Genomic DNA, 22672 nt, shown 5'->3' on the forward strand with positions numbered 1-22672 from the left:
GCGTTATGGTAAACAAGGAAATATTTTTTTCTGTCCAAGCCTGTAAAACTGGTAACATTGCCCAAGTTATACTTACAAAATAAACAAATTCTGACTGATATTTAATAAGTTGCCTTGTATTTGTGTTCATGCTTCATTTAGGTAAAACATGCTTCCTCTCTTTCCTCTTCTTTTCCAGTTAAATTGGGGCATGTTAGAGTTCTGAATATATGACATCTTTGAGGGAAAGAACACTCTTAGCTATTTGTGTTATCGCTTGAGAAAACTAATGATTCTTAACTCCCGTATCAGTGTTGGTTTTACTTGTGTTATCACCATTGAAATGTTGCGTGAGGCATTTCCCTTACTGGACATGATGAATCACAGTAACAGGCCTGAATCGACGGTGAGTGTTGGCTTTACTTTAAATCTCTTAGTTTCAGCTTATTAACGGCTGCTACATTCAGGCACCTTAAGTCTCTTTGCTTTGAAGGTGGAAAAAGAGATTTTGTTGCTAGATCCTCTGAATTTCCTTTCTAGTCCTGTTTGGGGAATTTAGTGCACATTACTCTTCCTACTGAATGAATTTACTCAGATGTACCAATATTGGTAGTGAACCACTGTTTTAGAGCGCTGCTATAAATCTGTTGGTACTATTTCCTTTTGTGGCATGTTTTTGAGGCAGTAAAACTCCTTGCTGAGAGGTATCGGTCTGACTGTAAAAGTTTAGCATCCTTTAATGTATTACTGTAATATGTTGTGTAACGTTTTATTCATTTAATCCCCTATGTGTCTATCTTAAGTTTTTTTAAAAAAGGAAAAGGAGTTTAGTTAATTCTAGATAGTGCTGTAGTATAGTGACACTCCGTTCTGAAGTTACTATATAATTGCCTAGGTAGCTCATAATAAAGCTCTGATGACATTGTAATGTGCTGAACAATACTTTGTTGTAAAAGGTTCTTTCACAAAACAATTTAGAGCTCAAATACAGAGGTTGGTAAAGACAGTGAACCTCTAATGGAGTGAATTGCTAACAGTGAGGACTTTCAATCGGGAATTTGATGAGTGTGGGAATTAGGTGCAGACAGAGAGACTGTCCAGGATTGCCACATCTGCAGTAAATGTCTCTGGCCTGAGACACTCCAGCTCAGAGTCTTTGAGCTGGAGTGTGAGTTAGGGACACTCTGACACATAAAGGAGGGGGAGGTAGAGAAGGAGGTCCCACAGACACTGGTCCTATCCAACACATACAAGGTACTTGATACTTGTGAGGAAAAGGATGAAGGCTGCAGTGAGGATGCATTAGAATGCTAACCATGGCACCATGGAGCATGAGGCAGTCCAAGGCAGGATCAGAATAGGAATGTTGTAGTCATAGGGGATTCTGTAATCGGGGAGATAGATAACGTCCTCTGCATTTGCGACCGAGATTCCAGAAGGTTGTGTTGCTACCTGGTGCAAGGGTAAAGGACATCTCGAAGCAACTGAAGAGGAACTTGGAAAGGGAGGGGGAGGATCCAGTTGTCGTGGTCCATGTCAGCACCAATGGCATAAGGAAGAATAAGGAGGAAGTCCTGCTAAGGGAATATCAGAAACTAGGAACTAAATAAAAAAAATCAGGATCTCACGGGTGGTAATCTCAGGTTTACTACCTGAGCCACATGCTAATTGGCCTAGGGATAGGCAAAATGCATGCGGAAGGGAGAGGTTCCATTTCATGGGACACTGGCATATAAACGTCGGCATGGACCTGTTGGGCCGAATGGCCTGTTTCTGTGCTGCACATTCTATGTAGAGCCTTTTCAGAGGAATGTCTATATTTTAATTACAATAGTTTTGTAACACCTACAAATGATAATGGAACAACAAAGTGGTCAAAGAATTCAGTACTTGTATAAATTGGAATTTTAAACTGTGAACCCTAATGTAATAATTAGGTTTCTTCAAAAAAAGAGTTCAGCCAGTGGTTCAATCGCAGACTGAAACAAAACTCGTGCTACTTTCTATACGTGAAATATTGTAAGAACCAGTGTACATGAGCCAGTGAACATCTTGAACGGCTGGGGAGAAGATCGGGGGGGTGGGTGCTAGGGACCGGGGAGAAGATTGGAGGTCAGGTGAAGAGTTGGAGGTAGGTGGGGGTCCACCATCTGGGACGGGCGGCCGATCAGGGGGGTTCCTGTCTGTCAGATGAGCTGGTTGGGCCTGGATGAAGCAGTCCTGCTCCTCTGGCCCACAAGCAGTGCAATAAAGGCACTCCCCTCATGGATCCGGCCCTTCCCACCTGCTTTCACCTGACGTGAATGGGAAGCGATGAGAAACTCTCACAGGTAAGGTTAAATTTATTTTATTCCAATACACAAAATATTAAGTACCTCAAGTGTATCAATGAGGTACATTGACCTTGCAAGTATCGGCTCACCAGATTTAAATGGGGGCGGGACTTCCTGGTGTCTGCTCTCCACACGCAGACATACTTGCGTGGGTTAAACTCAGAAGCAGGTGTGTTGGAGTTGGGATGCTGTCGTAACCAAAGCCAGAGCTCCCTGGATGACGAAAGAGATAGAGTGAGATGAAGCAGAAAAAGGTGGCGTATGACAGATGTCAGCTTGATAACACAAGTGAGAACCGGGCAGGATGTAGAAAGTTCAGAGGGGAAGTGAAAAAGGAAATAAGAGGGGCAAAGATAGAATATGAGAGTAGACTGTCAACTAACATAAAAGGGAATTCACAAGTCTTCTATAGGCATATAAATAGTAAACGGGTAGTAAGAGGAGGGGTGGGGCCGATTAGGGACCAAAAAGGATACCTACGCATGGAGGCAAAGGGCATGGCTAAGGTACTAAATTAGTACTTTGCATCTGTCTTTATCAAGGATGAAGATGCTGCCAAAGTCACAGTAAAAGAGGAGGTAGTTGAGATACTGGATGAGCTAAAAATTGATAGAGGAGGTACTAGAAAGGCTAGCTGTACTTAAAGTAGATAAGTCACTTGGTCCGGATGGGATGCATCCTAGGTTGCTGAGGAAAGTAAGGGTGGAAATTGCGGAGGTACTAGCCATAATCTTCCAATCCTCCTTAGATTCAGGGGTGGTGCCAGAGGACTGGAGAATTGCAAATGTTACACGATTGTTCAAAAAAGAATGTAAGGATAAACCTGGCAACTACAGTTGGTGGGGAAACTTTTAGAAACGATAATCTGGGACAAAATTGCCAGTCACTTGGACAAATGTGGATTAAGAAAAGCCAGAACAGATTTGTTAAAGGCAAATCGTATTTAACTAATGTGATAGAGTTTTTTGATGAGGTAACAGAGAGGGTTAATAAGGGTGATATGGTGTATATGAACTTCCAAAAGGCGTTTGATAAAGTACCACATAATAGGCTTGTCAGCAAAATTGAAACCCATGGAATGAAAGGGGCTGTGGCAGCATGGATACAAAGTTGGTTAAGTGAGAGGAAACAGTAGTGGTGAACGGTCGTTTTTCGGACTGGAGGGATGTATACAGTGGTGTTCCCTAGGGGTCGCTACTAGGACCACTGCTTTTTTTGATATATATATTGATGACTTGGACTTTGGTATGCAAAGCACAATTTCAAAATTTGCGGATGACACAAAACTTGGAAGTGTAGCGTACAGTGAGGAGGATAGTGATGGACTTCAAGAGGACATAGACAGGCTGGTGGAATCAGTGGACACATGGCAGATGAAATTTATGAGAAGTGCGAAATGATACCCTTTGGTAGGAAGAACAAGGAGAGGCAATATAAATTAAAGGGTACAATTCTAAAGGGGGTGCAGGAACAGAGAGACCGGGCGTGTGTCTGCACAAATCGCTGAAGGTGGCAGGGCATGTTGAGAAAGCGGTTTAAAAAAGCATATTGGATCCTGGGCTTTATAAATAGAGGCATAGACTACAAAAGTAAGGAAGTTATGATGAACCTTTGTAAAACACTGGTTCGGCCACAACTGGAGTATTCTGTCCAATCCTGGGGACTGCACTTTAGGATGGATGTGAAGGCCTTAGAGAGGGTGCAGAAAAGATTTACTAGAATGGTTCCAGGGATGAGGGACTTCAGTTACGTGGATAGACTGGAGAAGCTGGGGTTGTTTTCCTTAGAGCAGAGAAGGTATAGAGGAGATTTGATAGGTGCTCAAAATCATGAGGGGTCTAGACAGAGTAGATAGAGAAAAGCTGTTCCCATTGGCAGAAGGACCAGAGGACACAGAATTAAGGTAATTGGCAAAAGAACCAAAAGTGACATGAGGAAAAACTTTTTTACGCAGCGAGTGGTTATGATCTGGAATGCACTGCTGAGGAGGTGGTGGAGGCAGATTCAGTCGTGGCTTTGAAATGGGAATTGGATAAGTACTTGAAGGAAAAAGTTTGCAGGGCTACGGGGAAAGGGCGGGGTAGTGGGACTACCTGGATTGCTCTTGCAGAGAGCCAGCACGGGCTTGACGGGCCAAATGGCGGCCTCCTGTGCTGTAGCCATTCTATAATCTGCACCTACCTTTTTTATAGGAGATATTCTGGCTCACCTCATTGATGTTCTTCCCTACTCACCTGCACCCGCCCCCTCCCCACCCCAGAAAAAAAAAGGTGGAACGGCTGAAATTTAGATTACTTAGATGGTACTGACTTTCTGGCTTTGGTGCCCCAGGTTGGCACCAATCCCAGATGTACACAAAAAACCTGCACCACCAGATACCTGAAAGAAAATCGATGTTGTAAACCAGCTTTCTGCCTACTAGGTAGGGGATTTTGACACTTTTTGTACTCAATAGATGGAGGGGGAGAGAAGCACTTCATACTGCAAGAGCCCCTCCAACTACTAGCCAGTGATATGAATTAAGTAATTTTAATAAAAGGATGCTTTTTTTTGCATCATTTCAATTTGAATTAACGTCACTTTGAATTAACAGTAGACTGTACCTGCTGTTTGAAGCTGCAATGCTTTGAGCATTGTGATTGACCGTTGAAAATGTATTTTCTTATGGTAAACTTGATGCAATGTTATCATTATCTTCAAGTAGCATGGAATTAACCTACTGACATTAGAATTCTTTATTTTCCAGTCATCTGCACTTGTGAAGTTTCCTAACATTGAAGGTAATGCAAAAGTGTGTGTTTTTTGTGCATGTAAATGGTTTGTGTTAAATGTCAGATGTCTTAGTCAATTCACGCTCTGACTGAAGCTTTGGTGTGAAGCAGTTTGGCTTTACACTGATACTGCAATTGGTAAGTGCAGTCTAAATCTGGCATCAGGACCCAATCTGCCACCAGAATGAGGTTGTGTTCAACTCCCTGGAGCAGGGAGTCCACACTCCTTTCACTCTTGCATCAATTCGGGCCTTGGCACCTAATTTACAATCCAAATTAGGAATCGGTGCAAAGTGGTTTCCACTTCGTGCACCCTTAAAGTAACATATCTGTTGTGTTTGTATTGAAGAAATGCTTTAAAAAGAGGTGGTTTTGTGATACCTTAGGTTCTTGGCTCTATTGAATTCACCCTGTTTATATTGTGGAGCAAATTCCACAGCACCATAGCAGCAGACAAACAACTGTTGCATGTCTACCTTAATTACCACTACATGTATTGGCATACTGTGTTTGAATGGCATTGTGTAAAAGCTGGTGGACAATACTGGTTTGTAATTTACAAAGCTGGGGTTTTCAATTTTCTTTGAGTGTTGGACAGAATGTCATTGGCCATCTGGAATTTTGTGCCAGAATTATGGAAGTGTTATGGGAGAAGGAACAAACACAAATCTTTCGTGTTAATTAAGTTTAGTATAAATGCCAGCTACTGATTTTGCTCCATCACCCTTGCTTTGCCTGTGCTCTGAAGCTGACTCGGGGCAGAATTAGTGGGAGTGATGACAATACAGTAAAATTCTTAGTTAATATTGAAGTCTTGGACTCTTTTCTAGCTCCCATGAGATCTCTGTAATTCTGTTACCAAATTCAAAAATTCCCTAGTTGGCCAGTTGCTCAGCTGACTGGCAAGTCTCTTTATTTTACTGTTGTCTGCTCCAGTTTCTGTTCTCAGTTCCTTTGCTGGTTGTTTCAGGTCTCTAACAGCTGGTTAATGTTACTGTTTAGCCAGGAAGCATACTTTTTAAAATACATTGTGTTGATTTGGCAGTGTTGTAAGGATGTTACAATGCCAAACAAAACTTGCCAAGAGTATGGAGACAAAGAACAAATTAAAAATTGTAATTGAACAGTGGGCGGCCTTTAAGGAGGAGATGGTTCAGGTACAGTCTAGGCACATTCCCTAGAGGCAGAAGGTAGAGCAACTAAAGCCAGAGCTCCCTGGATGACAAAAGAGATAGTGAGTAAGATGAAATGGCAAAAACGGGCGTATGACAGATAATCAGGTTGATAACACAAGTGAGAGCCAGGTAGAATATAGAAAGTTCAGAGGGGAAGTGAAAAAGGAAATAAGAGGGGCAAAGAGAGAGTATGAGAATAGACTGGCGGCCAACATAAAAGGGAATCCTTTTGGCATGTAAACGGATAGTAAGAGGAGGGGTGGGGCCGATTAGCGACCATAAAGGAGATCTACTCATGGAGGCAGAGGGAATGGCTGAGGTACTAAATGAGTACTTTGCATCTGTCTTTACCAAGGAAGATGATGCTGCCACAGTCTTAGTAAAGGAAGATATAGTTGAGATACTGGATGGGCTAAAAATTGATAGAGGTCCTTGAAAGGCTAGCTGTACTTAAAGTAGATAAGTCACCCGGTCCGGATGGGATGCATCCTGGGTTGCTGAGGGAAGTAAGGGTGGAAATTGCAGAGGTACTGGCCATAATCTTCCAAACATCCTTAGATAGGGGGGTGGTGACAGAGGGGTGGTGACAGAGGACTGGAGAATTGCAAATGTTACACCCTTGTTCAAAAAAGGGTGTAAGGATAAACCCAGCAACTACAGGCCAGTCAGTTTAACCTAAGTGGTGGGGAAACTTTTAGAAATGATAATCCGGGTCAGAATTAACCCTCACTTGCTTGAGGGTGGATTAATTAGGGAAAGGCAGTACGGATTTGTTAAAGGCAAATCATGTTTAGCTAACCTGATAGAGTTTTTTGATGAGGTAACAGAGAGGGTAGATGAGGGCAATGTAGTTGATGTGGTGTATATATGGACTTTCAAAAAGCAGTTGATAAAGGGCCGCACGGTAGGCTTATCAAGATTGCAGTCCATGCAGTAGCAACATGGATACAGAATTGTCTAAGGGTCAAGAAACAGAGAGTAGTGGTGAATGGTTGTTTGTCAGACTGGAGGGAGGTATACAGTGTATTCCCCAGGGGTCAGTGCTGGGCTCACTGCTTTTCTTAATATATATTAATGACTTGGGTAATCAGGGCACAATTAAAAAATTTGCAGATGACACAAAACTTGGAAGGGTAGTAAACAGTGAGGAGGATAATGATAGACTTCAAGAGGGTATAAACAGGCTGGTGGCATGGGCGGACACGTGACAGATGAAATTTAACGCAGAAAAATGCGAAGTGATACATTTCGGTGGAAGAACGAGGAGAGACAATATAAGTTAGAGGGCACAACTCTAAAAGCGGTACAAGAACAGAGATCTGGGGGTATATGTGCACAAATCATTGAAGGTGGCAGGGCATGTTGAGAAAGTGGTTAAAAAAGCATGGGATCCTGGGCTTTATAGATAGAGACATAGAGTACAAAAGTACGGAAGTCATGATGAACCTTTATAAAACACTGGTTTGGCCACAACTGGAGTATTGTGTCTGGTTCGGGGCACCGCACTTCAGGAAAAATATGAAGGCCTTAGAAGGGGTATAGAAGAGATTTACTAGAATGATTCCAGGGTGAGGGACTTTAGTTATGTGGATAGACTGGAGAAACTGGGGTTGTTCTCCTTGGAACAGAGACAGCTGCGAGGAGATTTGATAGATATATTCAAAATCATGAAGGGTCTAGACAGAGTAGATAAAGAGAAACTGTCGCCATTGGCGGAAGGGTCAAGAACCAGAGGACATAGATTTAAGGTGATTGGCAAAAGAACCAAAGGTAACATGAGGAAAAACTTTTTTACACAGCGAGTGGTTAGGATCTGGAATGCACTGCCTGAGGGGGTGGTGGAGGCAGATTAAATCATGAGCTTTAAAAGGGAATTGGATAAGTACTTGAAAAGAAAAAAATTGCAGGTCTACGGGGAAAGGGTGGAGGAGCGGGATAAGCTGGCTTGCTCTTGCGTAGAGCCAGTGTGGACTCTGGGCCGAATGGCTTCCTTCCGTGCTGTAACCTTTCTATAATTCTATGAAAAATGCTGTTCTCAGTCAACATTCCCCTTGTAGCATTTGTTTTGGAGTGTTCTTTGGGCATAATATGATTAGGCAGAGTCCACACTGTTTTATGAAAGGGAAATCATGTTTGACAAATCTTAGTTTTTTGAGACTGTAACTCACGGGGTAGATGAGGGAACCAGTGGATGTAGTATATTTGGATTTTTAAAAGGCATTCGATAAGGTGCCACACAAGAGGTTGTTACACAACATTAGGGCTCATGGGATTGGGGGTTATATATTAGCGTGGATTGAGGATTGGTTAATAGACAGAAAACAGTAGGAATAAACAGGTCATTTTCAGGTTGGCGGGTTGTAACTAGTGGGGTGCCGCAAGGATCAGTGCTTGGGCCTCAGCTGTTTACAATCTATATTAATGACTTACATGAGGGGAATGAGTGTGTAATGTATCCAAGTTTGATGACTATACAAAGCTAGGTGGGAAAGTAAGTTGTGACGAGGATGCAAAGGGATATAGACAGGTTAAGTGAGTGGATGAGAAGGTGGCAGATGTAGGAAAATGTGAAATTAACCACTTTGGTAGGAAGAATAGAAAAGTAGATTATTTTTAAAAGGTGAGAGACCATGAAATGTTGATATTCAGAGGGGATTTGGGTGTCCTTGTACACTAATCCCATAAAGTTAACATGCAGTTAGAGCAAGCAATTAGGAAGGCAAGTAGTATGTTAGCCTTTATTGCAAGGGGGTTGGAGTATAAAAGAAAGGATGTCTTCCTGCAATTATATAGGGCTCTGGTGATACCATACCTGGAGTATTGTGTACAGTTTTGGTCTCCTTATCCAAGGAAGGATATACTTGCCTTGGAGGGGGTGCAACGAAGGTTCACTAGATTGATTCCTGGGATGAGAGGGTTGTCCTATAAGGAGAGATTGAGTAGAATGGGCCCATATTCTCTGGAGTTTAGACGAATGAAAGGTGATCTCATTGAAACGTATGACATTCTTAGAGGTCTTGACAGGATAGATGCTGAGAGGCTGTTTCCCCTGGCTGGAAGTCTAGAACTAGAGCTCATAGTCTCAAGATAAGGGGTCGACCATTTAGGACTGAGATAAGGAAAAATTTCTTCACTCGGAGAGTTGTGAATCTTTGGAATTCTCTACCCCAGAGGGCTGTGGATGCTCAGTCATTGATTATATTCAAGACTGAAATCAATGGATATTTGGACACCAAGGGAATCAAGGGATATGGGGATAGGGTGGGAAAGTGGAGTTGCGGTAGATGATCAGCCATTATCTTATTGAATGGTGGAGCAGGCTCGAGGGGCTGTGTGGCCTACTCCTGCTCCTATTTCTTATGTTCCTTTTCTTCTTGCACTTTTTTTTCCCTCCGCTGTTTTGACTTACCTTGGCCATTATAGAGTTTAAAGGTATTAAAATTCCGAACTAAGAATTACAGTAACTAGCAACTACAGAAAAGCTGTGTAATAAAATATTAAACTCTAATTGTGCAACAGTATTGTTGAACCCAGAATGTAACCCCCAGAATTTCATGTAATAAAAATGGAATTTGATTTATTCAGTCAGTGTACACCATTAGGTTTTCAAATTGAGGTCTGTGAGGGCATTACAGGGAGTCCACAGATTCAGACTTTTGTCTGTCTAGGACTAGGTATATTGCACAGTATCTCAAATTTTGTATTCTATTTTTTTTCTGTATTTGTTGACTTACACATTATTCCTGTTGCTGTATGCTAATGTTTTCTTTTGGAAGTTTTAACATGGGGACCCTGGGAGCAGGTCATTCGGCTTATGCCATTATTTGCAGGGGTTCCCATAAACAAAGTATGAAAACCACTACCATAAAGCTGTGACTCTGATGGAGGTTCCAAATAACTCACTCAAAGTTGTGTTGGTCTCTTAAGATGGATAGTCACTGCTTCAAATTTTGGGGGTTGAGGTGGGAGAGAAGGTATCCATCTAACCTCACTGTGCATTTATTAACTCTGTTCTTATTTGTCTGTCTCCTGTCAATCTGAAATTTTATGAATGTCTTTGTCTTTGTGTTTGAATTGACATTTACTCTCTAACTACAAAGGCTATCAGTTTTTTCTTTGTAAAGGGAAATGTGGAGGAGAGCAAACCCATGATACTCTGGGGCTTCAGTTACGTGGAGAGACTGGAGAAGCTGGGGTTGTTCTCCTTAGAACAGAGAAGGTTAAGAGAAGATTTGATCGAGGCGTTCAAGATCATGAACAGTTTTGAAAGTGTAAACAAGGAGAAATTGTTTCCAGTAGCAGAAGGGCCACATTTCCCTTTACAAAGAAAAAGTTGATGGCCTTTGCAGTCAGAGTAAATGTCAATTCAAACATGGACATTTATAAAATTTCAGACTGACAGAAGACAGAAAAATAAGAACAGAGTTAATAAAAGCGCAGTGAGGTCAGATAGATGCCCCTAGTGGCTAATTAATAGAAGAGCATGGGCAAAAGTCATAATTGCATATCTGTGTATTCTTAATGATATCATAGTAGGTACAGCACTGGAGGAGGCCATTCGGCTCATTGTGCCTGAGTCGGCTCTTTGAAAGAGCTATCCAATTAGTTCCATTCCACTGCTCTTTCCTCATAGCCCTGTAATTTTTTTCCCTTCAAGTGTTTATCTAATTCCCTTTTGAAAGTTACTACTTAATCTGCTTCCATCACCCTCTCAGGCAGCACATTCCAGATCATTACAACTCGCTGCGTTTTGTATTAAAAAAAAGTTTCTTCATGTCGTCTCTGGCTCTTTAGCAGATCACCTTAAATCTGTATCCTCTGGGTACCGACCCTTCTGCCACTAGAAAAAGTTTCTCCATATCTACTCTATCAAAACCGTTTAAGATCTTGAACACTTCTATCAAATCTTCTCTTAACCTTCTCTGTTCTAAGGAGAACAACCCCAGCTTCTCCAGTCTCTCCACATACATGAAGTCCCTCATCCCTGGCACCATTCTAGTAAATCTTTTCTGCACCCTCTCCAAGGCCTTGACATCCTTCCTAAAGTGTGGTGCCTAGAATTGAACACACTACTCCATCTGAGGCCTAACCAGTGTTTTATGAAGATTTCGCATAACTTCCTATGCCTCTATTAATAAAGCCCAGGATCCCATGTGCTTTTTAACAACCTTCTCAACTTGCCCTGCTGCCTTCAAAGATTTGTGTATGTGCACCCCCAGGTGTCTCTGTTCCTGTACCATTTAGTTTATATTCCCTCTTCTCATTCTTCCTACCAAAATGCAGCACTTCACACTTCTGTGTTAAATTTCATCTGCCATGTGTCTGCCCATTTCACCAGTCTGCCTATGTCCTCCTGAAGTCTGTTACTATCCTCCATATTGTTTACTACATTTCCAAGTTTTGTGTCATCCGCAAACTTTGAAATTATACCTCTATACCTGAGTCCAGGTCATTAATATACATCAAAAAGAGCAGTGGTCCTAATACTGACTCTGGGGAACATCACTGTATACTTCCCTCTAGTCTGAAAAACAACTGTTCACCACTATTCTCTGCTTTCTGTCCTCTAGCCAATTTTGCATCCACGCTGCCACTGTCCCTTTAATTCCATGGGCTTTAATTTTGCTAACCATTCTATTATGTGGTACTTTATCAAATGCCTTTTGAAAGTCCATATACACCAACCACACGACCCTCATCAACCCTTCCTGTTACTTCATCAAAGAACTCAATCAAGTTAGTCAAGCACGATTTTCCTTCAACAAATCCGTGCTGACTTTCATTTATTAGCCCATACATTTCCAAGTGCCAATTAAATTTGTCTCAAAGTTTCCCTACCGCCGACGTTAGGCTTGTTATAAATTGGATAGCCAGATGGTGAAGCATAGAATACTAGAGCCTGGTCTTCATTTGCTTCCAAGCCTTTATTCAGAGATCAACATCACACACACCGCACCCTAGATAAGGTCTCATAAATGGATACAAGAGAGTCCCCAATTGATACGCACCACCTGAATAGAATTAACACTAATTGATACAAATCACATGGATACAATTAACAAGGCTGACTGACTTGTAATTGCCAGGTTTATACCTCGCCCCTTTTTTGAATAGGTGTGTAACATTTGCAACCCTCCAGTCGTCCGCCACAGTCCCCATATCTAAGGAGGATTGGAAGATTATGGTCAGAGCCTCCTCAATTTCCACCCGTACTTCCCTCAGTAACCTAGGATGCATCCCATCTGGACCGGGTGACTTTTCTACTTTGGTTACTGCCAATCTTTTAAGTACCTCCTCTTTATCTATTTTTATCCTATCCAATATCGCTTCTACCTCCTCCTTTACTGCTACAATGTCAGCATCCTCTTTAGTGAAGACGGATGCAAAGTATTCATTTAGTACCTCAGCCATGCACTCTGCCTCCACAAGAAGATCTCCTTATTTTGTTCCTAATCGGTCCCACACTTCCTTTGACTACCCTTTTATTGTTTATAATAGACTTTTGGGTTCCCTTTTATGTTAGCCGCTAATCTATTCTCATACTCTTTGTCCCTCTTATTCCCTTTTTTAAATCTCTCTGTACTTTCTGTATTTAGCCTCGTTCTCTACTGTATTATGAATCTTACATTCATCATAAGTCTCCTTTTTCTATTTCATTTTAATCTCTACATCTTTAGTCATCCAGGGAGCTCTAGCTTTGGAATCCCTTCCTTTCCCCTTCGTAGGGATGTGTCTACTCTGTACCTGAACTCACTTCTCCTTGAAGGCCTCCCATTGTTCAATTACTGTCATGCCTACCAATTTTTGATTGCAATCCACCTTTTAACTCACTGAAATTTGCCTTCCCCAGTTAAACATTTTCATATTTTCACTTTTTTTGACTTGCTACAGCCTTCATGTTCAACATGTGTCTTTTCTTTTTCTAGTGTGAGATTATAGCCCATGCAGAAACATTTACCCCTGGTTTTCGTTCTTTTCCATCTATATTACTAGCCTGTTTACATATGCGGACATTTATTTCAATAGACGACACTAGCTTATTTCAGATGAGGAAAGCCACTTGCCTCATTTTAGCTTATCCATTCAGAAAAAACATAGTTCCCCCCGACACACAAAAAACACAGCCTCCAACACTCCTGCAGACAAATAGGTTTGCTCCATATGGACAGTTACACATGCTGCCTCTAGAAAAATATGCTTGTTCTCTCTGGACAATGTGAATGTTACCACTAGACAAATAGACCTGTTCTCTGCGGACAGAAAGATATGTTCTTTACAGATAAACTGGTTTGCTCCTCATGTTTAACAATGCATAAAAAGGTTCTGTTCTTTATTGAGTGTTCTCGCATAACTGCAAAGAAATTACATTTTATTGTTCTCCATGAAGTAAATGTATCTTGTTCTTGTAAAATTACAATACTGGACCCCTCAAAGTATTAGTCTGAAGGAATGCTATATTGGCTTATAAATAAAGTAGATTCTCTTTTTGCTTTTAATCGGTTTGCATCTGGTCTGAGGTAGATTGTGAATCCAAGTTGCTGACATGTGATGGTGCACAGCAGTGTTATCAAAGAGTCGAATTGCATAGTACTGTCTCCATTTGAAAGCCTCTTTATAAGCAGGGCTCATGATGTTTTGTTGTACTTCCAATATGCCTTAATTAATTATACTTTTTCTTCCCTTCTACATTTTTTAGCTATTATCCTACTTTGTGAGCCTATCCAATGGGAAACACATCTTCAGCTGATTATTGATGTCCTCTTGACTGCTGGAAACCCAGACTGTACTCCCCGGCAGTTGCTTTACCCTCATATTCCTGTTGTAGCTTGTAATACCGACTTGCTGTGGATGGCAGAGGGCTTGTTACCAAGGTATGATAAAGCATCCACATAGTATTAAACAACTAGACTGAGAGCTAATTCAGGAAGTGATAACCAAAGCAGGACCCAATGCAGATGAATGCCAAAAATGAGGGTTAATTTTATGAGGTGAGATTCCAACCTGGAGCCTCGTTGTACGAGAGTGCAGATCACAGAATTGGTCCTAATAATATTATAGCCCTTTCTCTAACCCCTGCTCCCATTTGGCGAGGCTCCAAGCTAGGAGCCTCACCGTGAAAAGTATCCCTTTGATGTGACTTCCAACTCTGCAACTTGCAATCTTGACCGGAATATTGGTTGTGATAATTGATGTCAATACTTATTGCACAAATTTTGCTGACTGGTGTTTGAGTGTTACCTGTCACTGGGTTCAGTTTTTATATGGTAAGCTTTGACCGTTGTATGTGAACAAAAAGTTTAGGGAAGTCAATATGTTTAAAGTATTGTGCAGTGGATATCAAGGGGAAAAAAAATCTGAGGGGCAAATAGCATGACGAAGTACTTAATTACTTTGTGGCAGTTTTGACTATGGGCATTCTATCAATGTTTTTAAATAGAAGGATTGAAATAAACTGAAGGTCATTAGGAAAATAGGATTAAGTCATGGCTTTTTCTCCTCTTTCTGTTTCCCCCCCCCCCACCCCCCCCCCCCCCCCAAAATGGCAGGTGCAAGAATATTTTATGTAGAACCTGGAGAGTTACAAAGGGGGTGAGGAGGGATGGGGGTCACAAGCTAAATGCAACATCTCTATATTCTGGGGTAATTAACTTCTGGAATAGATTGCTATCTAGCACAGTGAATGCTGATACAGCTGAAGCATTTAATTAAAAAAAAATCTTTTCACGGAATATTGGGATAGCAACATGACACCTGGGGTATCCAGGCATGGAAAAAGAATTGGATGCAGGGTGGACCATTCACAAAGGAAATGGATGGGGGTTTCAGCAGCAGATGGGCTGAAGTGGGTGGTGTTATGGAGATGGAAAGCTCAGTCTTTGTGATGGAGACGAGATGGGCTCAGAAGTTTAGCTTGGGGTTGAATAGGTGGTAAACAGTCTGATTCAACCTGAGACAGTGGCAGGGGAGGGGGGGTGGAGTTTTTGGCAAGAGCACGGAGTTTGAGGTGGGGACAAAAGACGATGGTTTCGGTTTTCCCAATGTTTAACTGGACAAAATTGCGGCTCATCCAAGACTGGATGTTGGACAAGTCTGATAACGTAGAGGCAGGTGGTGGAGAGATAGAGAACACCAGCGTATGTACAGAAGGATGTCGTTGGATGATTTTAGCAAGGGGCAGCATGTAGATTAGGAAGGGGAGGGGTTCAGGAACAGATCCTTGAGGAACTCCAGAGGTAATGGTGCTGGGTCTGGAAGAGAAGCCATTGCTGGGGATGCTCTGGCTACAATTGGATAGGTAAGAGTGGAACCAGGCAAAGGCATTTCCACTGAGCCCCACTGGAGAAGAGGGGTTTGAGGAAGATGACATGGTTGACCTTGTCAAAATGCTGGAGAGGTTGAGGGGGAATAATTTACCATCGTCAGTGTCACGAAGGATGTAATTTATGACTTTGATTAGGGCTGTTTCAGTGCTGTGACAGGGGCAGAAACATGATTGGAGAGATTCAAATGTGGGGTTGTGGGAAAGATGGACATGGATTTGGGAGGTGACAACATCTTCAAGACTTTGGAGAGGAAAGGAAGGTTTGAGATGGGGCTGTAGTTTGCAAGTACAGAGGGGTCGATCGTGGATTTTTTAAGGAGGGGGACAATACCTGAGGAGAGGGAACCACTTACATTGTCAGAAAGCATGGGACCCAGGAAGGTCAGTAGGGTGGTTAGTGGTTTAGTGGGAATGGGGTCAAGAGAGTAGGCGGTAGATCTCGTGGACAAAATGAGCTTCGAGAGTTACAAGGAAAGGCTAGAACAACTAGGGCTATATTCTCTCAAACGGAAACGATTGAGGGAGGCAGATTTGATAGAGGCATTCAAAATGGTAAAAGCAATAGACAAAGTACACGTAGATAATTTCCATTGGTAGGTACTGAAAACAAGAGGCCATAATCTCAAGATAAGCACTAGCTATGTAAAGTGCGAGATGAGAAGAAACTCTTTTTTGTGCAGAGAATTATCGTAAAGCGATGATTGATGATAAATTGATTGCAACATTCCAAAAAGTACTGAATAATTGGGAGGAGAAAGCAATTTTCTATAGTGTGAATTTGACTTTGGTCCAACAGGTTTGGTCATGGAATATTTGTGCTGTGCCTTGAAGACGTTTACAAGAAAATCACAGGCAAAGATCTTAAATATGAGATCTTGCTAGGAAAACCAAGTGAAATAACCTATCATTATGCAGAGTGTCTCATAAGGGCACAAGCCACAAGAAGAGGATGGCAGAAGCCTATTCACACACTTTACGCCATTGGGTAAGTGGTTACTGTTCTGGGGAAAACGTGCATTTGACCCCCAAATTTATGGAGACCAAAAAGCCTTTTATTTTGTGCAATTTTCCGTTAAAATATCCTGTACTCTGGTAGCATCAGCTGTCTAGCATCTCAATGTATAAAGACCTATTATAAACTACAAAAATTGTCAGTGATTACTTCCTTATTTAAAATTTCTGATTTGACTGCCTAGTCCACCATCCGCCCGACGAAGGAGGAAGCCTCCGAAAGCTTGTGGAATTTAATTTAAAATAAATTTGTTGGACTATAACTTGGTGTTGTAAAATTGTTTACAATTGTCAACCCCAGTCCATCACCGGCATCTCCACATCTTGGCCTGTAGAGACTGTGAACCAAATCACAACTGCTGCAATCATTTTGGTTTTAAAATTTCCCATTTTCTGTCAGGTGGCACAACCCCGATCTGATTTCTGGCTTTTAGCTGTCTTTCTGCCCTCCTCACACTGTCCATTTCTACTCATGCCCGATGAGTATGATGTGCTTTGGAAGGCAGGGTAAATAACCATTTTTCAGTCATGACGAGCCTGCCGTCCAAGGTTATAGATTGGTTATTCCCAGGTTAAGGAACCCGCATGCACTCTCTGCTTCGACAACTCCTCATTTGGAAATAGGGAGAGAAGCAAGAAAATCTGAAATGGTGTTGAGATAGGCAAACATACTGGATTACACATTTTATAAAGACAGGTTAGAGATCAATAAGAACAGGCTTGACTTTGTTGGTGAAAAATATACATGCTTAGTTTTCTGCATTTGATCCTTTTTAGGAGAAATAGGAAGTAGCATTTGGACTAGTCTTGAGAAGAGAGCTAAATTTTCGCAAACAAATTGCAAAAGAGAAACGATTTCAGCATTCCAAGGAAAATGGTACACACTGGGGGTCAGAGTGAATTCAAAACTCTAGTTTACCCCAGTGGTCTCCAGCCTGTCTCCTGTTTATGGACTGCACTGATTGCTAAAAGTGAAATTCTTTTTTTAGGGATAATCTAATGACTGACATCTATGGTGCTAATCTATACAACCGCTACCTTGAAGAGGAATCTTCTAGAAAAGGCTCACGGGTGCAAACTAAAGTTGCTGCAGGAAAACAAACAGCTACAATTTCCCAGGATGAAAATCCTGATGTAATAACAAGTGAACTGACACCAGGTTCAGCCACTTGCTGTAAGTCTGTGCTGGTTTGCACAGGTGTGTACAGTCCTTGTAAAGATGATACAGTAGCCCATGAGGAATTGATCACAGGGACTGTATTTCATGGACACAGGGACTTTAGGTTTGATGCTGATTTAACTGATCCAGACTATATAGTACCAGATATTGATGCTGCTGTGGAACTGATCTATAAGCTGGAAAAATATTTGCCTAAGTAACAATATTTTTTTAAAAGCCTCTACGTGTATGCTGAACTTGCATCTGGACCTAGAAAAAAAGCAGATTTTTAAAAATTGTATGTAAACAAGTTCAGTTTAAACAAATATTTAATTGTCTTCTATACTGTGTGCTACTGTATTTATCAGTGACTCTCCAACAGAAGCCTTAGTTTGGAAGTATTGTAGCTAAAATGTTAATTTTGAAATGGTCATTTAGTGTGACCAGATTCTTGATCCTGCTACCTTTCTGAAAATGTAGGAAAGGAGTAACTTCACCTCTGTGGTGAATCTCCTCTACAAGAAATGTTACATATTTTTTTAAAAATACGTTCCAGCTAAATACAAACATCAGTTTGGTTTCTTTCCTCCTTGCTCTTGTCTTGTCCAAACTACAAATTTGTGCTTTTTGACTATTGCTAAAAGATCTGTGGACACAGATTCCTACATAGTATGAAATATGTAAGTGCTTTTAATTTATTTTGAGCTGCAAAATCATTAGTTGTGAGGTAGGGGTAAAAAATTTGCTGAAACTTTGATTAAACCAGAACTTACCCTTGGAGGTAGGATTAAGAAGAACATTAACTGAGTTTGCAAACTAATATATGAAAATGTTATTGTTTTGGCATTTTTTGCTTGGGTACTGTTGGAGTTTAATGTATAAACACTCCAATCATTAGTCATAATGTTTCCCCTCTCCTCCCCCAAATCCGAATCATAGACCAGGTACATGTGACTATTTTTAGAAATGTAGATTGACGTATATTCATGGTGACCAGCAAAACAAACCCAGTTTGGTATCTGTGCAGTTTTCTACTTTCTCTTCGTACGGTTAGGTAGTGCAATAATAGTATAGTTGCCACCTGCTTCAATGTTGCAGCAGCATAAAAGCCACTCTTATAAGTGTGGCCAACTTTGTGTTAATAACTTTTATATACAGTTGATCTTTTATAAAGTATTTTGTTATGAAGAAAGAAGTGGGAAGATAGACCTCTTTTAAGAAAGCGATTTAAGTTAAATGTCCTGTTAATTTATGTTATCCTCCTTACTCTTTCCCCTCCCCCTCCCCCCCCGCCCCACCCCAGTACAGTCTCCTAAACATGAGTAAACATTTTCAGCATTATCTTTTCCGGCTGCCTGTGAACATCCACTTATCACTTCAATAAGCTGAATTTGAAAATATGGTGATACGACATTTTAAGCAAACTTTTGCTATCAAACACTAGGGGCCCGATATTAGGAGGGAGGCGGTTAGCAGTGGGGGGTCGACTGGGCGCGTGGGTAACCTGCCCAGTGAAGTCGGTGGGTTTGGCACGCGATCGTAAAATAAATTGAAGCCACTTACCTTGGCTTCTGGGTTTCGCGCTGGAAAGCGCGCAGCGGGCAGACTGCGCACCCGCATCATAGGCCGTCAGCTGGAGGAGCCCTATTTAAAGGTGCAGTCCTCCACTGACTGATATGGCAGAAAATAGGAAAATTACAGCATGGAGCAGCCCAGGCGGCAGACTGCTCCCAGGTTTAATGATGCCTCACTCCAGGTCTTACTGGATGGGGTGAGGAGGAGGGAGATCTTCCACCCGGCGGACAGGAGGAAGTGGCCTGCCTCTGCCACCATGAAGGCCTGGCTCAAGGTGGTAGAGGAGGTCACCAGCACCACCAACATACCACACACCTGCATACAGTGTAGCGAGCAGTTAGGAAGGCGAATGGTATGTTGGCCTTTATTGCAAGAGGATTTGAGTACAGGAGCAGGGATGTCTTACTGCAGTTATACAGGGCCTTGGTGAGACCACATCTGGAGTGTTGTGTGCAGTTTTGGTCTCCTTATCTGAGGAAGGATGTCCTTGCCATCGAGGGAGTGCAACGAAGGTTTACCAGACTGATTCCTGGGATGACAGGACTGATGTATGAGGAGAGTTTGGGTCGACTAGGCCTAGAGTTTAGAAGAATGAGAGGTGATCTCATCGAAACATATAAAATTCTAACAGGACTGGACGAACTAGATGCAGGGAGGATGTTCCCGATGGCTGGGGAGTCCAGAACCAGGGGCCACAGTCTCAGGACGGGGTATGCCATTTAGAACCAAGATGAGGAGAAATTTCTTCACTCAGGGTGGTGAACCTGTGGAATTCTCTACCACAGAAGGCAATGGAGGCCAAGTCATTAGATGTATTCAAGAAGGAGATAGATATATTTCATAATGCTAAAGGGATCAAGGGATATGGGGAAAAAGTGGGAACAGGGTACCGAGTTAGACCATCAGCCATGATCATTTTGAATGGCGGAGCAGGCCCGAAGGGCCGAATGGCCTACTCTTGCTCCTATTTTCTATGTTTCTGTGAGGCGCTTCAAAGACCTAACCAGGTCAGCAGAAGTGAGTACTCTTACTCATTCCCCTACACTCCGTCTGCCACATCATCACTCCCACTCCACATCTCCTTCTGCACTGCCAACACTACTCCTATCACATCACTCCTCGCACCCACTGAACCCTCATCCTCATCTTACCTGCACTTCCTCACCTCCCCAGTACTCATCCTATTGCTACCACTCAACCCAATCCTCATACAATCTGATGGCTCTATCTCATACTCACCCTCTCATGCACCTCTTTCATGGTCAGCCTCTTCCCACCTGCCACTACCTGTGCTGCAGCCACAGGGCAAGCATCATGTATGTGTAGTGGGAAGCGTAAGGCAAACAAATCGCGAGCATGAAGGGGATGCACAAGGGTGTTTGAGGGTTTGTCGTGGTTTTTACTTATTTGATTTCTGATCAATTCACATTACATATTATATTGTCACCACTACTGCCGCGTCTTGGCCATTCTTGACTGGCTTGTGCAATAATGCCCTTTCATGAGGTTCTCCATGAACACCCTTGATGCCACTCATTGGGTCACCCTACAGTGGGTGTATGTGTAGTTGCACGACTACTTTGTGCAGGTTCCTGTTGTGCAGCACTGTGTTGTGTCGCTCCACGTGGCGGAGATCGACGGCGTGCCTGGCGAGGCTGGTGATGTTGCTCGTCCTCCAATGGAGTGATGAATGCAGCTATGGAAACCCCCCCCCCCCCCCCCTGATCCTGACGGTGTGAGTGTGAGGGGGTCCGCAAAGTAGGTAGATGTGTTTGGACAGCAGAGTTTAGGGTATGATGTAATAATTTTGAGTATGGAGACAACGGTGTGGCAGGCAAAACTTTGTCTGTGGTGACAGAGTGCCCTGCTGCAATGAATGAGGTATTCCCCCCCCCCCCGCAACTGTCAAGGAATCCTCTGCATCTCCCAATGGCTGCTGACTGAAACACGTCTGCAACAACACGGAGTGTTTCCCACAGCATGGGAAACACGCTGAGGAGAGTTCAAAATCACATCCCTGCTAAAATCTCTTCCCAATGAGGTCTGTCATCCCACCGGCTTTAATTGCCGGTGGGAGTCACGCATGCGGGGGCTGGGCGCGCACCAATTCGTGTCATTGGGGAACCTGGAAGTGGATGGGTTGGAGCCGGGATTCCCCAATTTTGGGACCCCCGCCACAAACGCACTCGCTCGGCCATCCTAAAATTGACCCCTAGATTTTCAAAAAAAGGTGCATATGGAGTAATTTGGTAATCCTGTCAGAAGGGGTCTGTCCCTTTCAATATGACTTAAGTGTTTTGTATTTTAAATGTCATAATTTTTTCAACTCATTTTAAACAGTTCCTTTGCAGAAATTCCACGGTTAACAACTTAAAAAAAGCCACTGAACTTTATTCTGTTTACAATAATGCTGCCTTTATTTCATCTTTTAAACTGCAAAGGGGTGGTTTAAATATTTTGAGTTGGAAAAATTCTCAAGAAAGTTTCCCCCTGCAAGTTCTTTTTAATGCAGCATTGCAGTTTAAACTCTTCTGCCTCTTTGTTTGCCATGGGAAAGAATTGATTCTGTGCACTTAGTTTATAAATGAAAGATGGGTTTTGTGACTGCTCAGAATTGTCTGCTGCCCCTTGTTGTCAAGTGCATAAAACAATGAAGGGGCTGAGACTCTTGCTACTTTTTCTTGTTTTATTTAGTGAAACCAGTTTGTCCTTTGAATAAACCATATAAACTGGATTTCTGTTCATGTCTAGCTTTTAAAGCACAATTGCCGTCTCTATCCCACTCCCCCAGCAGGCCGGTGATTGCTTGACATCCTAAACATACCATGAAGAAGTCTGCTTGACTGGCATGAAGTGCAAATCAAGCACGACACGCCCGGGGATTTTTCCAGCTCCGTTTCTTTCCTTTCCACTGGTTGAACAAGTATCTTGCTTCCATATATTCGCTTCTATCGGACAAATATTTTAGGCTGGGATTGGGTTAACATCATCAGAATCAAATGTTTATTTTTTTGACCATTTAAAATTTTGCAATTTGTAGGATCTGGGTGGTGGAGTGGGTTGGACATTTTTTTAACTCAGGGACATGAGTTCAAATCCAGCCTGACTGATGGGATGAAATTCTCCTTAGTAAGGCTGCTATGCAAAATGAGTTTGGGCAGTCACAATCCAATTCTTGGCGGACATGGACCTGCATCACATAACTGCCTTTTAATTTGGCACTGGTAAGGTCACTCAGCAGGCATGAGGCTGGTTGGTGTAGGAAATGGAAAATGTCACTGATGCAATAAAGAATGCTGTTCTGAGGTTGGGCCTGAGGCACATCGTTGAGGCAGAGTGCAAGGAGC

The 22672-nt window shown here is 42.3% G+C and overlaps 1 protein-coding gene across 1 annotated transcript in view; it reads left to right on the forward strand.

Moving 5' to 3' along the window:
* zgc:77375 (uncharacterized protein LOC402927 homolog) overlaps positions 1-18298 on the forward strand; it is a 44581-nt gene extending 26283 nt beyond the window's left edge. The window contains exons 4-8 of the mRNA XM_067999115.1: positions 292-385; positions 5059-5092; positions 13955-14129; positions 16377-16565; positions 17581-18298. Of these exons, the coding sequence (XP_067855216.1) occupies positions 292-385; positions 5059-5092; positions 13955-14129; positions 16377-16565; positions 17581-17971 (883 nt within the window). The 3' untranslated portion in view covers positions 17972-18298. The remainder of the gene's footprint in view (positions 1-291; positions 386-5058; positions 5093-13954; positions 14130-16376; positions 16566-17580) is intronic.
* Positions 18299-22672: the final 4374 nt, after the last annotated feature.

Source organism: Heptranchias perlo, chromosome 17 (genome assembly GCF_035084215.1).
Source record: "Heptranchias perlo isolate sHepPer1 chromosome 17, sHepPer1.hap1, whole genome shotgun sequence".
In the NCBI taxonomy this organism is placed as follows: domain Eukaryota; kingdom Metazoa; phylum Chordata; class Chondrichthyes; order Hexanchiformes; family Hexanchidae; genus Heptranchias; species Heptranchias perlo.